Source organism: Mustelus asterias, chromosome 2 (genome assembly GCF_964213995.1).
Source record: "Mustelus asterias chromosome 2, sMusAst1.hap1.1, whole genome shotgun sequence".
Classification (NCBI taxonomy): domain Eukaryota; kingdom Metazoa; phylum Chordata; class Chondrichthyes; order Carcharhiniformes; family Triakidae; genus Mustelus; species Mustelus asterias.
In genome coordinates this window covers 124,137,255-124,152,042 of record NC_135802.1, presented here as the reverse complement: position 1 = coordinate 124,152,042, position 14,788 = coordinate 124,137,255, and the positions used below count along the sequence as shown (strand labels likewise).

General features: G+C 47.8%; 1 protein-coding gene across 1 annotated transcript in view; it reads left to right on the top strand.

Annotated features, from left to right (window-relative positions):
* The window catches only part of phactr1 (phosphatase and actin regulator 1), a 550,549-nt gene that overhangs the window by 137,625 nt on the left and 398,136 nt on the right, over positions 1–14,788 (top strand). Inside the window, exon 2 of the mRNA XM_078200644.1 lies at positions 3,566–3,646. Within this exon, the coding sequence (XP_078056770.1) occupies positions 3,566–3,646 (81 nt within the window). The remainder of the gene's footprint in view (positions 1–3,565; positions 3,647–14,788) is intronic.

Genomic DNA, 14,788 nt, shown 5'->3' with positions numbered 1-14,788 from the left:
CTCACTTGTTCCTTATATACATCATGCACCAAACCCAACTCTATAGCATCCTATAAAGTTTGCAAAATGTCCACGTTTGAGCTGGTGTCTGGAAGTGTTAGATCAAGTAACATAGTACTTCTTTATTAGTGATATGATTTTGTTCTATCCTTTCCCCAGAGGCTGCTCTGTGGCTGGGCAGCCAGCAGTATTTGGATGTCTGTAGGCAGTGAACCAAAAGGAGAGGGTTAGGTGAGGGAAATGAGGTGAGGTGGAAGTAAGTAATCCATGATCACTCAATCAACATCTTACATTTCATGCCAGACAGCAGGATGAGGATTTGAGAATAAGAATATGGGCGTAAGGATCAAACTATTATCGTCAATGTTCTCAGGAATGCCGACTGCAATGGGATCCAGCACGGCTAGCAGGCAGCATCTCCTTCGTAGGGCTTAGGTGGCACAGGTATGCCTGTCCCCTGCCAGTTCTGCTCTAATTATGTGTGAACTCGTCCTGCATGAGTGACGTAAGAACGTTGGTGGGCATGTTGCATTTTTTGGGTGATGTACCTGTCATAGTCAAATAACTGAAGGTATGTGGAGATTGCAAGAGGTAGATGAAGTGGCATGATAAGAAGGTGTGAGAGGGTGAGCTGGAGAATCTGAACATCAAGCCTTTGACAAGGTACCACATGATAGATTGTTACATAAGGTTAAATCTCATGGGATCCAGGGTGAGGTAGCCAAATGGAAAAAAATTGGATTGATGACAGAATAAGAGTTTTAACAACACCAGGTTAAAGTCCAACAGGTTTATTTGGTAGCAAATGCTACCAAATGGCATTTGCTACCAAATAAACCTGTTGGACTTTAACCTGGTGTTGTTAAAACTTTTACTGTGTTTACCCCAGTCCAACGCTGGCATCTCCACATCACCATTTGATGACAGAAGACAGAGGGTGTTTGTAGAGGATTGTTTTCAAACTGGAGGCCTGTAACCAGTGGTGTGACTCAGGGATCGGTGCTGGGTCCACTGTTATTTGTCATTTATATTAATGATTTGGATGAGAATTTAGAGGCATGGTTAGTAAGTTTGCAGATGACACCAAGATTGGTGGCATCGTGGACATGGAAGAAAGGTTATCTAGGATTGCAACGGGATCTTGATCAATTGTGCCATTGAGCTGACGAATAACAGATGGAGTTTAATTTAGATAAATGCGAGGTGATGCATTTTGGTCGATCGAACCAGGGCAGGACTTACTCAGTTAATGGTAGGGTATTGGGGAGAGTTATAGAACAACGAGATCGAGAGGTACAGGTTCATAGCTCCTTGAAAGTGGAGTCACAGGTGGACAGAGTGGTGAAGAAGGCATTCGGCATGCTTGGTTTCATTGGTCAGAACATTGAATACAGGAGTTAGGACAAGTTGTTGAAGTTGTATAAGACATTGGTAAGGCCACATTTGGAATACTGTGTACAGTTCTGGTCACCCTATTATAGAAAGGATATTATTAAACTAGAAAGAATGCAGAGAAGATTTACTAGGATACTACCGAGACTTGATGGTTTGAGTTATAAGGAGAGGCTGTATAGACTGGGACTTTTTCCCCTGGAGTGTAGGAGGCTTAGGGGTGATCTCATAGAGGTCTCACGGGTGGCATGGTGGCATAGTGGTTAGCATTGCCTCAGAGTGCCAGGGACCCAGGTTCAATTCTGGCTGAATGGCCTCCTTCTGCACTGTAGGGATTCTATGATTCTTCTAAGTCACAGTTGATGGAGATTTTAGTAAATGAATTTAAAGAAGCGAGGTGAACTGAGAGGATTTCTGAGGTTAGTGCTGTTGTTTGTGAAATGTATTGTTTGACGTTGACCACTTGTGTAAGACCATTGAACTTACTTTTGGCACTGCATCCATATCCTACGGGCATTGACATACACGGCTATCTGCTCACAGTGACTGCTCAAAGTTTGTCTGAAGGATACAATTGCTCTCTGGATATAGGGCCTCTCCCCTCCTGTCAGACCACCTTGGAACCCACTCTGTGTCAAATGTGCCATTCTTATCTTTCTCCCAAATCAACATGATCTCTAGAATGCCTTCTAGCAGCTGTTCCAGCCAAAATATACTTTGCTTTTAAATGATGCAGGCTGACTTTCAGTTGCTTAGATTCGATTTAACTTGTGTTACATTGGATGCATAATATTGCATATCCTGTTCAGACAGGCAGGGGGCAAATATCCCAAAAAAGTTCGAAGTGCTGAATTCGCGGACAAACCTTTTTGTAAATCACGATTGTTTTTTTTCACACTTGAATCTCCCACACTCTGTGCAATGCAATGCACGATCGGGAATATCTTAAAAGCTCGGGGTGTGGGGCCTATTCACGCCCGAGTCTGACAGTTCCGGGTCTCCGCGAATGCGCAGTGGCTCTGAACTATCATCCTGCAGTTTGCTGGCCAGCCCGTTCGCTGGCCAGCCTGGGACCCTTACACCGCAGCCCCTCCACCCACCCCACCGACCGATCGCGGCCCCCACAAGAATTCCTGGGCCAGCCCCAACACCCCCCCCCCCCCCCCCCCCCCCCCCCCCCGCCACCCGTCCTGGAGCACCCCGATCTCCAGCCCCCAACCCTGCCCCCCCTCACCATCCCCACCTGAGGCAGAAACTCCCCCCCCCCCCGGAGGCAGACATGCCAACCCTCCAGCTGACCACCCCCCACCCACCCCGCCTCGATCACTGGCCTTCCTCCAGCCCTGATCGATGCAGAGTGGCAGCGGGACCCCCCACCCTAACTAATTGTCCCATAGGCCCCGCCTCCAGCAGGCCCCGCCCCCCTAGGTCCTGCCCTCGAGGCAATGCCCGATGGACAGTGCCAAGGTGTCCCCTGGGCATGGGCACTTTGTCCCTTGGGCAGTGCCGGGGGCACAGGCTGGCACAGCTAGGGTGCCCATGCCCAGAGGGCACTACCTCCCCACCGCTCAACCCTTAGGGGGGCCCAATTGCCCCCCTTCACTCCAACGGGGTCTCCCGCTACTTCCCCAAAAGTGGGGAGCTCATCTGAACCCCGCTGGAGTGAAATTGTACTGATGGTGTGGGAGATGCTAGCAGGCCCAGAGACTTCAGTCCCAGGCCCGCTAATCAGATTAAAATAAGATTAAAAATAGATTTAAATCACTTACCTGCTGTTCGCGCCGGTTTCTACCATGGTCTCGACCTCACTGGATCTCTGGCGCTCGGAGATGCGTGTGCAGCGGGAACGCATGTGTGAATCCCGCGATTCAGCCCACATGCAATTCTCCTGGCCTCCCGCACTAAAAAATTAGCATGGCAGGATGGGAGAATCACCCCTGCAATCTCTCAGCACTGACTGCATGCTGCAATCATTTAAAATGAACAAGCAGGATAAAGTTTGTTTTCCGCCTTTATCAGAAGCAGTGAATGCAGATTAACCATTTACATGATGATCCCTGGTTTCTAACCCTTACATGTCTCAATATAAAATGTCATTTAAAGCTTCTGTATCCAAATACGATCGCTATTATTTATAGTCATTGCATCTAAATATAATCTTTGTTACTTTCAGCTCTGGAAAGAAAGATATCCACACGGCAAAGCAGAGAGGAGCTGATAAAACGAGGAGTACTTAAAGAAATTTTTGAAAAGGGTAAGTCTTCTGAAAAGTGCAAAAAGTAAAGGTCGAGTGAAACAAATGGCAATTATCATTTATATGCATCTTGTTCAAAGACTTACCCACAGCTTCAGTATTACTGCAATATTTTAAAGAGCAAATGCTTATCAGAATATCTTTTTTATGTGTTTTGAACTTTAAAAAAAATTCACCCTCCTCAGTCTTCCCATATCACTCTAGAAGTGAGTGGATGAACTCTTAGCTCATTGTAATCAGGAATTGACCCTCCAAATGAATTTACCTCCCTTAGTAATGTTGCTGTGGATGTGTAAAATGGTGCACAGCCACAAATCTGACTGCATAAAGGAACAGTTCTTAATCAAGATTTATAGCCTGACATCGGCAGTGGGGAAAATTCTAGAATCCATTAAAAGTTTTCGAGCAAAACACTTGGAAAACAGTGGCAAGATTGGACAGAGTCAGCATGGATTTAACAAATCTACTGGAATTCTTCGAGGATGTAACTAGTAGAGTTGATGAAGGTGAGCCAGTGGATGTGGTTTATTTGTACTTCAGAAGGCTTTTGACAAAGTGCCACAAAAGAGATTAGCGTGTAAAATTGAAGTGCATGGGATTAGGACTAGTGTTTTGAGATGCATAGAAAACTGGTTGGCAGACAGGAAACAAAGAGTAGTAGTAAACGGATACTTTTCCAAATGGCAGTCAGTGACTAGTGGGATACTGCAGGAATCAGTGCTGAGACCCCGGCTATTCATTATATATTGATCTGGATGAGGGAACTAAATGTAATGCCTCCAAACTTTCATATGACACAAAGCTGGGTGGGAGGATGAACTGTGAGGAGGATGCAGAAACCCTTTAGTGTGATTTGGACAAGTTGAGTGAGTGGGCAAATGAATGGCAGATGCAGTATAATTTGGATAAATGTGGGATGGCAGATTACTATCTGAATGGCCATAAATTAGGAGAGGAAATGTGCAATGAGACCTGGGTGCCCTCATGCACCACCCACTGAAGGTAAGCATGGTGGTGAAGAAGGCAAATGGTATGTTGGCCCTCCTAGCGAGAGTGTTTGAGTTCAAAAACAGGGATGTCTTGCTGCAGTTATACAGGGTCCTGGTGAGGCCACACCTGGAATATTGTGTGCAGTTTTGGTCTGCTTCTTGCTAAGGAGGGATGTACAAGGCACGTTTTTTACACAGAGGGTGGTGGGTGCCTGGAACTCATTGCTGGGGGAGGTAGTGGAAGCAGATACAATAGTGACTTTTAAGGGGCATCTTGACAAATACATGAATAGGATGGGAATAGAGGGATATTGTCCCAGGAAGGGTAGGGAATTTTAGTTCAGTCAGACAGCATGGTTGGTGCAGGCTTGGAGGACCGAAGGGCCTGTTCTTGTGCTGTAATTTTCTTTGTTCTTCGTTGTTCTTTGAGGGGTTGCAGAGAAGGTTTACCAGACTGATTCCTGGGGTGCCATGACTGACATATAAGCAGTGATTGAGTCAGCGAGGATTATAGTCGCTGGAGTTCAGAAGAATAAGGGGGGGAAACTTGTAGAAACCTATAAAATTCTAACAGGACGAGACAGGTGTAGATCCAGGAAGATTGTTCCCTCCAGTGCAATCACATCCTTCCTATAATGTGGTGACCAGAACTGCACACAGTACTCTAGCTATGGCCTCACCAAAGTTCTATACAACTCCAACATGACTTCCCTGCTTTTATAATCTAATTTAAATGCAGGAAAGGATGTAATCCTTAATGCTAAATAGGATAGAGTTTGAACAGACCGAGCAACTAAAAACTGGGCATTCATGAGGTGCTGTGGGCCATCAGCAGCAGCAGAATTGCATTCAACCGCAATCTCACGGCCCAGCCTACTCCCATTCTACCATTGCCATCAAGCCCGAGGACCAACCCTGATCAAGGAAAAATACAGAAGAGCATGCCAGGAGCAACAAGGCATATCTAAATATGAGGTGCCAATTTGGTGAAGCTACAACAGTGGAAGCAGCATGCAATAGATAGATCTAAGCGATCTCACAACAAACAGATCAGGCCTCAGCTCTCCAGTCTTGCCACACCCAGTCGTGAATGGTGGTGGAGAATTAAACAACTGACTGGGGGAGGAGTCTTTACAAATCTGCTCATTATTAAGGATGGGGGAGCCCAGCATATCAATGCAAAAAACAAGGCTGAAGCAATTGGAACAATCCTTAGCCAAAAGTGCTGAGTGAATGATCCATCTCGGCCCCTCCTATGGATATACAAATTAGCAGCAAGAGTAGCCCATTCAGCCCCTCAGGCCTACTCAGCCATTCAATACGATCATGGCTGATCTGATTGTAGCCTCAACTCCACAGTCTGCCTACTCTCAATAAACTTTGAGTCCCTTGCTGGTCAAAAATCGATCTACCTCTGCCTTAAAAATATTCATTGACCTTGCCTCTACCACTCTCTGAGGAAGAGAGTTTCAAAGATTCACAACTCACTGAGTGAGAAGATTTTTTCTCATCTCTCTCTCACAAATGAGAGACCCCTTATTTTTAAACTGTCTTCTAGTTCTAGTCTCTCACAAGGGAAACCATTCTTTCAGCATTCACGCTGTCAAATCATCTCAGGATCTTATTTGTTTCAATAAGATCACTCTCATTCTTCTAAACTCCAGTGGATGAATGTCCAGACTGTCCAACTTTTCCTCATAAGATAACTCCCCCAAACAAAGTATCAATGTAGTCAACCTTCTCTGAATGGCATCAAACACATTTACATCCCTTATTAAATAGAGGGATCAAAACTATGCACAGAATTCCAGATTGGTTTCATCAACACACAACAGTGTTTCATCAACGGTGGCAAAACATCCCTACTTTTATATTCCATTCCCTTTGCAATGAACAACAACATTCAATTTGCCTTCCTAATCACTTTCTGTATGTGCGCACTAACCTTTTGAGATAGGCTGTGATTCATTCATTCTTGTGGTCCCAAACATCTCATACACCAGTCTTCAACTCATTCAATTTACTCCACGTGATATCAAGAAGTGGCTAAAAGCAGTGGATACTGAAAAGGCTATAGGCATCACATCATTCCAGCAATAGTGCTAAACACCTGTGCTCCAGAACTGGCCAGATCCATAGCCAAGCTCTTCCGGTACAGCTATAACACTGGTATCCATGCAACAATATGGAAAATTGCCCAGATATGCCCTGTCCAGAAAAAGCAATACTAATCCAATCCAGCCAATCACCACCCCATCAGTTGGCTCTTGATAACCAGCAAAGTTATGGAAGAAGTTATTTATACTGCTGTTGAGCAGCATTTAGTCATCAGTAATCTGTTCGCTGGGGCCACTCAGCCTTGGTCCAAACATAGACAAATGAGCTGAACTCAAGAGGTGAGGTGAGAGTGACCGCACTTGACATTATGGCAACTTTTGACAGGGTATGGCATCAAGAAGTCCTATCAAAACTGGAGTCAATGGGAATCAATGGTTGCAATCATACCTAGCACAAAGAAAGTAAATTGCAAGTCAATCATCTCAGCTCCAGGACATCACTGCAGGAGTTCCTTGGGGTAGTGTCCACGGCAAAAACTATTTTCAGCTACTTTGTTCCAGCATAACCTCCAGTGGTAAGGTTTGCTGATGATTTCAGAATGTTCAGCACCATTTGTGACTCCTCAGATATTGAAGCAATCCATGTCCAAATGCAGGAAGACCTGGACAACAATCAGTCATGAGTGAATAAGTGGCAAGTTGAATCCACACCACACAAGTCTCTGGCAATGACCATCTCCAACAAAAAAGAATCCACCTGCTTCCCCTTGACATTCAGTGGGATTAGCAATCACTGAATCCTCCACGACCAGTGTCCAGTAACTGAACTGGACCAGGTACATAAGTACTGTGACAACAAGGGCAGGTCAAAGACTGAAAATTTTGAGGAGAGTTACTCAGTTTCTGATTCCCCAAAGCCTGTCCACCATCTACAAGACACAAGCTGGGAGTGTGATGGAATACTCTCCACTAGCCTGGATGAGCACAGTTCCAACAACACTCAAGAACATAAGAACTAGGAGCAAGAGTGGGCCGTCTGGCCGTTTGAGCCTGCTCCGCCATTCACTAAGATCATGGCTGATCTTTTCGTGGACTCCCCTCCACTTATCTGCGCCCACTCACCATAACCCTTAATTCCTTTACTGTTCAAAAATCTATCTACCTGTGCTTTAAAAACATTCAACAAGGTAGCCTCAACTGCTTCACTGGACAGGGAATTCCACAGATTCACAACCGTTTGGGTGAAGACGTTCCTCCTCAACCCAGTCCTAAGTCTGTTCCCCCTTATTTTGAGGCTATCCCCCCTAGTTCTGGTTTCACCCGCCAGTGGAAACAACCTCCCTGCTTCTATCTTATCTATTCCCTTCATAATTTTCAATGTTTCTATAAGATCCCCCCACATTCTTCTAAATTCCAATGAGTATAATCCCAGTCTACTCACCTCTCCTCATAAGCCAACCCTCTCAACTCCGGATTCAATCTAGTGAATCTCCTCTGAACCCCTTCCAGTGCCAGTACATCCTTTCTCAAGTAAGGAGACCAAAACTGTACACAATACTTCAGGTATGGCCTCACCAGCACCTTATACAGCTGCAACATAACCTCCCTGTTTTTAAACTCAATCCCTCCAGCAACGAAGGACAAAATTCCATTTGCCTTCTTAATTACCTGCTGCACCTACAAACCAACTCCTTGAGATTCCTGCACAAGGACACCCAGGTCCCTCTGCACAGTAGCATGCTGCAATTTTTTAGCATTTACATAATAGTCCATTTTGCTGTTATTCCTACCAAAATGAATGACCTCAGAATTACCAACATTGTGCTCCTCCATCTGCCAGACCCTTGCCCACTCACTTAAACTATCTATATCCCTTTGCAGACATTCAGTGTCCTCTGCACACTTTGTTCTCCCACTCGTCTTAGTGTCATCTGCATGCAGACTTTGACACGTGACACTTGGTCCTCAACTCCAGATTATCTGCGTAAATTGTGAACAATTGCGTCTCAGCACTGATCCCTGAGGCACATCACTAGTCACTGATCGCCAACCAGAAAAACATCCATTTATCCCCACTTTTTGCTTTCTGTTAGTTAACCAATCCTCTATCTATGCTTATACATTACCCGTAACACCATGCACCTTTTATCTTATGCCTTTTGTGTGGCACCTTGTCGAATGCCTTCTGGAAATCCAGTTACACCACATCTGCCAGTTCCCCATTGTTCACCACAATTGTAATGTCGTCAAAGAATTCAGTAAATTAGTTAAACACTGACCTGCCTTTCATGAACCCATGCTACATCTGCCCAATGGGACAATTTCTAACCAGATGTCTCACTATTTTGTCCATGATGATAGATTCAAACACTGCAAAAATTGAGCTAACCCATCTATAGTTACCTGCCTTTTGTCTACCTCCTTTTTTAAACAGTGGCATCACATTTGCTGTTTTCCAATCTGCTGGAACCACCCCAGAGTCCAGCAAATTTTGGTAAATTACCACAAGTGTATTTGCTATTTCCCCCGCCATCTCTTTTAGTACTCTGGGATGCATTCATAGAATCCCGACAGTACAGAAGGAGGCCATTCGGCCGATTGAGTCTGTACCAACCACAATCCCACCCAAGCCCTATTCCCTTAACCCCACACATTTACCCTGCTATTCCCCCTGACACGAGGGTCAATTTAGCATGGCCAATCCACCTAACCCGCACATCTTTGGACTGTGGGAGGAAACCGGAACACCCGGTGGAAACCCACGCAGACATGGGAAAGTGCAAACTCCGCGCAGTGACCAAGGCCGGAATCAAATCTGTGTCCCTGGTGCTGTGAGGCAGCAGTGCTAACCACTCTGCCACCATTCCATCAGGGCCAGAAGACTTGTCTACCTTTAGCCCTATTAGCTTGCCCAACACTACCTCTTTAATGATAATGATGGTTTCTAGGTCCTCACCTACCATAGCCTCCTTGTCATCAATTTTTGGCATGTGATTTCTGTCTTCCACTGTGAAGACCGACACAAAATACCTGTTCAATGCCTCGATCATTTCCTCATTTCCCAATGTTAAATTTCCCTTCTCATCCTCTAAGTGACCAATGTTTATCTTAGTCACTCTTTTTCATTTTCTATTTTTGTAAAAACTTTTGCGATGTGCTTTTATATTCTAGTTTACTCTCATAATCTATCTTCGTTTTCTTTATAGCGTTTTTGTGGCTTTCTGTTAATCTTTAAAGATTTCCCAATCCTCTAGGTTCCCATTAATCTTTGCCACTTTGTACACATTTTCTTTCAATTTGAAAGAAAAGGGCATGGAGTCTACGGAAATAGGGCAAACAGGTAGGGAGGTCATGGAACCTTTACAGATTAAAGGGGAGGAGGTGCTCGCTGTCTTGAGGCAAATCAGAGTGGATAAATCCCCAGGAACAGACAGGGTATTCCCACGGACCTTGAGGGAAGCTAGTGTTGAACTTGCAGACATATTTAAGATGTCAGTATTCACGGGGGAGGTGCCGGATGATTGGAGGGTGGCTCATGTTGTTCCGTTGTTTAAAAAAGGTTCCAAAAGAAATCTGGGAAATTATAGGCCAGTAAGTTTGACGTCGGTGGTGGGCAAGTTATTGGAAGGTGTGATAAGGGATAGGATCTACAAATATTTGGATAGACAGGGACTTATTAGGGAGAGTCAACGTGGCTTTGTGCATGGTAGGTCATGTTTGACCAATCTATTAGAGTTTTTCGAGGAGGTTACCAGGAAAGTGGATGAAGGGAAGGCGGTGGATGTTGTCTACCTGGATTTCAGCAAGGCCTTTGACAAGGTCCCTCATGGGAGGTTAGTTAGGAAGGTTCAGTCGCTAGGTATACATGGGGAGGTAGTAAATTGGATTAGACACTGGCTCAATGGAAGAAGCCAGAGAGTGGTTGTGGGGGATTGCTTCTCTGAGTGGAGGCCTGTGACTAGTGGTGTGCCGCAGGGATCGGTGTTGGGTCCATTGTTGTTTGTCATCTATATCAATGATCTGGATGATAATGTGGTAAATTGGATCAGCAAGTTTGCTGATGATACAAAGATTGGAGGTGTAGTGGACAGTGAGGAAGGTTTTCAAAGCTTGCAGAGGGATTTCGACCAATGAGAAAAATGGGCTAAAAAATGGCAAATGGAATTTAATGCAGACAAGTGTGAGATATTGCACATTGGAAGGACAAACCAAAGTAGAATGTACAGGGTAAATGGTAGGACTCTGAAGAGTGCAGTTGAACAGAGGGATCTCGGAATACAGGTAGAGAATTCCCTAAAAGTGATGTCACAGGTGGATAGGGTCGTAAAGAGTGCCTTTGGTACATTGGCCTTTATAAATCGGAGTATCGAGTATAAAAGTTGGAGTGTTATGGTAAGGTTATATAAGGCATTGGTGAGGCCGAATTTGGAGTATTGTGTACAGTTTTGGTCACCTAGTTACAGGAAGGATGTAAATAAGGTTGAAAGAGTGCAGAGAAGGTTCACAAGGATGTTGCCGGGACTTGAGAAGCTGAGTTACGGAGAGAGATTGAATAGGTTGGGACTTTATTCCCTGGAGCGTAGAAGATTGAGGGGAGATTTGATAGAGGTGTATAAGATTTTGATGGGTATAGATAGAGTGAATGAAAGCAGGCTTTTTCCGCTGAGGCTAGGGGAGAAAAAAACCAGAGGGCATGGGTTAAGGGTGACAGGAGAAAGGTTTAAAGGGAATATTAGGGGGAGCTTCTTAACGCAGAGAGTGGTGGGAGTGTGGAATGAGCTGCCGGATAAAGTGGTGAAGTGGTAAATTTTAACATTTGAGAAAAACTTGGACGGGTTCATGGATGAGAGGGATGTGGAGGGATATGGTTCAAGTGCAGGTCATTGGGACGAGGCAAAAAATGGTTCGGCACAGACAAGAAGGGCCAAAAGACCTGTTTCTGAGCTGTAATTTTCTATGGTTCTATGATACCCGCCTTTATTTCCTTAGATATCTATGGCTGATTATCCCTTTTCCTACAGTCCTTCCTTTTCACTGATATCTACTTTTGCTGAGCACTGTGAAAGATCGCTTTGAAAGTTCTCCACTGTTCCTCAATTGTCCCACCATAAAGTCTTTGCTCCCAGTCTACTTTAGCCAACTCCTCCCTCATCCCACTGTAGTCTCCTTTGATTAAGCACAAGACACTGGTATTGGATTTTACCTTCCTACCTTCCATCTGTATTTTAAATTCAACCGTACTGTGATCGCTTCTTCCAAGAGGATCCCTAACTATGAGATCATTCATCATTCCTGTCTCATTACACAGCACCAGATCTAGGATAGCTTGCTCCCACATAGGTCCCATTACATGTTCGAGGACACTATCATGGATACATTAAAAGAAAAAAGAACAGTACAGTACAGGAAAAAGGCCCTTCGGCTCCCCCAAGCCTGTGCCGCTCATTGGTCCAACGAGAGCATTCGTTTGTATCCCTCCATTCCCAGACTGCTCATATGACTATCCAGGTAAGTCTTAAACAATGTCAGCGTGTCTGCCTCCACCACCCTACTTGGCAGCGCATTTCAGGCCCCCATCACTCTCTGTGTAAAAAACGTCCCTCTGATATCTGAGTTATACCTCACCCCTCTCACCTTGAGCCCGTGACCCCTCGTGATCATCACCTCCGACCGAGGAAAAAGCTTCCCACTGTTCACCCTATCTATACCCTTCATAATTTTGTACACCTCTATTAGGTCTCCCCTCATTCTCCGTCTTCCCAGGGAGAACAAGCCCAGTTCACTCAATCTCTCCTCATAGCTAAGACCAGGCAACATCCTGGGAAACCTTCTCTGCACTCTCTCTAAAGGCTCCACATCCTTCTGGTAGTGCGGGAGGGTGTGAGGAGAGAGAGTGGGAGTGTGTGGGGGGAAGAGTGGGAGTGTGTGGGGGGAAGAGTGGGAGTGTGTGGGGGGAAGAGTGGGAGTGTGTGGGGGGAAGAGTGGGAGTGTGTGGGGGGAAGAGTGGGAGTGTGTGGGGGGAAGAGTGGGAGTGTGTGGGGGGAAGAGTGGGAGTGTGTGTGGGGAAGAGTGGGAGCGTGTGGGGGGAGAGTGGGAGCGTGTGGGGGGAGAGTGGGAGCGTGTGGGGGGAGAGTGGGAGCGTGTGGGGGGAGAGTGGGAGCGTGTGGGGGAGAGTGGGAGCGTGTGGGGGGAGTGTGGGAGCGTGTGGGGGGAGAGTGGGAGCGTGTGGGGGGAGAGTGGGAGCGTGTGGGGTGAGAGTGGGAGCGTGTGGGGTGAGAGTGGGAGCGTGTGGGGTGAGAGTGGGAGCGTGTGGGGTGAGAGTGGGAGCGTGTGGGGTGAGAGTGGGAGCATGTGGGGTGAGAGTGGGAGCGTGTGGGGTGAGAGTGGGAGCGTGTGGGGGGAAGAGTGGGAGCGTGTGGGGGTGAGAGTGGGAGCGTGTGGGGGGAAGAGTGGGAGCGTGTGGGGGAAAGAGTGGGAGCGTGTGGGGGAAGAGTGGGAGCGTGTGGGGGGAAGAGTGGGAGCGTGTGGGGGGAAGAGTGGGAGCGTGTGGGGGGAAGAGTGGGAGCGTGTGGGGGGAAGAGTGGGAGCGTGTGGGGGGAAGAGTGGGAGCGTGTGGGGGGAAGAGTGGGAGCGTGTGGGGGGAAGAGTGGGAGCGTGTGGGGGGAAGAGTGGGAGCGTGTGGGGGGAAGAGTGGGAGCGTGTGGGGGGAGAGTGGGAGTGTCGAAGTGGGAATGGGGAAGGGTGGGAGTGTGTGGGGGGGAGAGTGGGAGTGTGTGGCAGAGTGGGAGTGTGTGGGGGGAGAGTGGGAGTGTGTGGGGGAGGAAGAGTGGGAGTGTGTGGAGGAAGAGTGGTAGTGTGTTGGCGGGAAGAATGGGAGTGTGTGGAGGGAAGAGTGGGAGTGTGTGGGGGAGAGAGAGGGAGTGTGTGGCAGAGTGGGAGTGTGTGGCGGGGAGAGTGGGATTGTGTGTGGGGAGAGTGGGATTGTGTGTGGGGAGAGTGGGAGTGTGTGTGGGGAGAGTGGGATTGTGTGTGGGGAGAGTGGGATTGTGTGTGGGGAAGAGTGGGAGTGTGTGGGGGGAAGAGTGGGAGTGTGTGGGGGGAGAGTGGGATTGTGTGGGGGGAGAGTGGGAGTGTGTGGGGGGAAGAGTGGGAGTGTGTGGGGGGAAGAGTGGGAGAGTGTGGGGGAGAGTGGCAGTGTGGGGGGGGGGGAGTGGGTGTGTGTGGGGGGGAGAGTGCGAGTGTGTCGAAAAGTGGGAGTGTGTGGGGGGGAGAGTGGGAGTGTGTGGCAGAGTGGGAGTGTGTGGGGGGGGAGAGTGGGAGTGTGTGTGGGGAGAGTGGGATTGTGTGTGGGGAGAGTGGGATTGTGTGTGGGGAGAGTGGGATTGTGTGTGGGGAGAGTGGGATTGTGTGTGGGGAGAGTGGGATTGTGTGTGGGGAGAGTGGGATTGTGTGTGGGGAGAGTGGGATTGTGTGGGGGGAGAGTGGGAGTGTGTGGGAGGGAGAGTGGGATTGTGTGTGGGGAGAGTGGGATTGTGTGTGGGGAGAGTGGGATTGTGTGTGGGGAGTGGGATTGTGTGGGGGGAGAGTGGGAGTGTGTGGGAGGGAGAGTGGGAGTGTGTGGGAGGGAGTGTGTGGGGGAGAGTGGGAGTGTGTGTGGCAGAGTGGGAGTGTGTGGGGGGGAGAGTGGGAGTGTGTGGGGGGGGAGAGTGGGAGTGTGTGGGGGGGGAGAGTGGGAGTGTGTGTGGGGAGAGTGGGATTGTGTGTGGGGAGAGTGGGATTGTGTGTGGGGAGAGTAGGATTGTGTGTGGGGAGAGTGGGATTGTGTGTGGGGAGAGTGGGAGTGTGTGGGGGGAGAGTGGGAGTGTGTGGGGGGAGAGTGGGAGTGTGTGGGGGGAGAGTGGGAGTGTGTGGGGGGAGAGTGGGAGTGTGTGGGGGGAGAGTGGGAGTGTGTGGGAGGGAGAGTGGGAGTGTGTGGGAGGGAGAGTGGGAGTGTGTGGGAGGAGTGGGAGTGTGTGGGAGGGAGAGTGGGAGTGTGTGGGGGGAAGAGTGGGAGTGTGTGGGGGGGAGAGTGGGAGTGTGTGGCAGAGTTGGGAGTG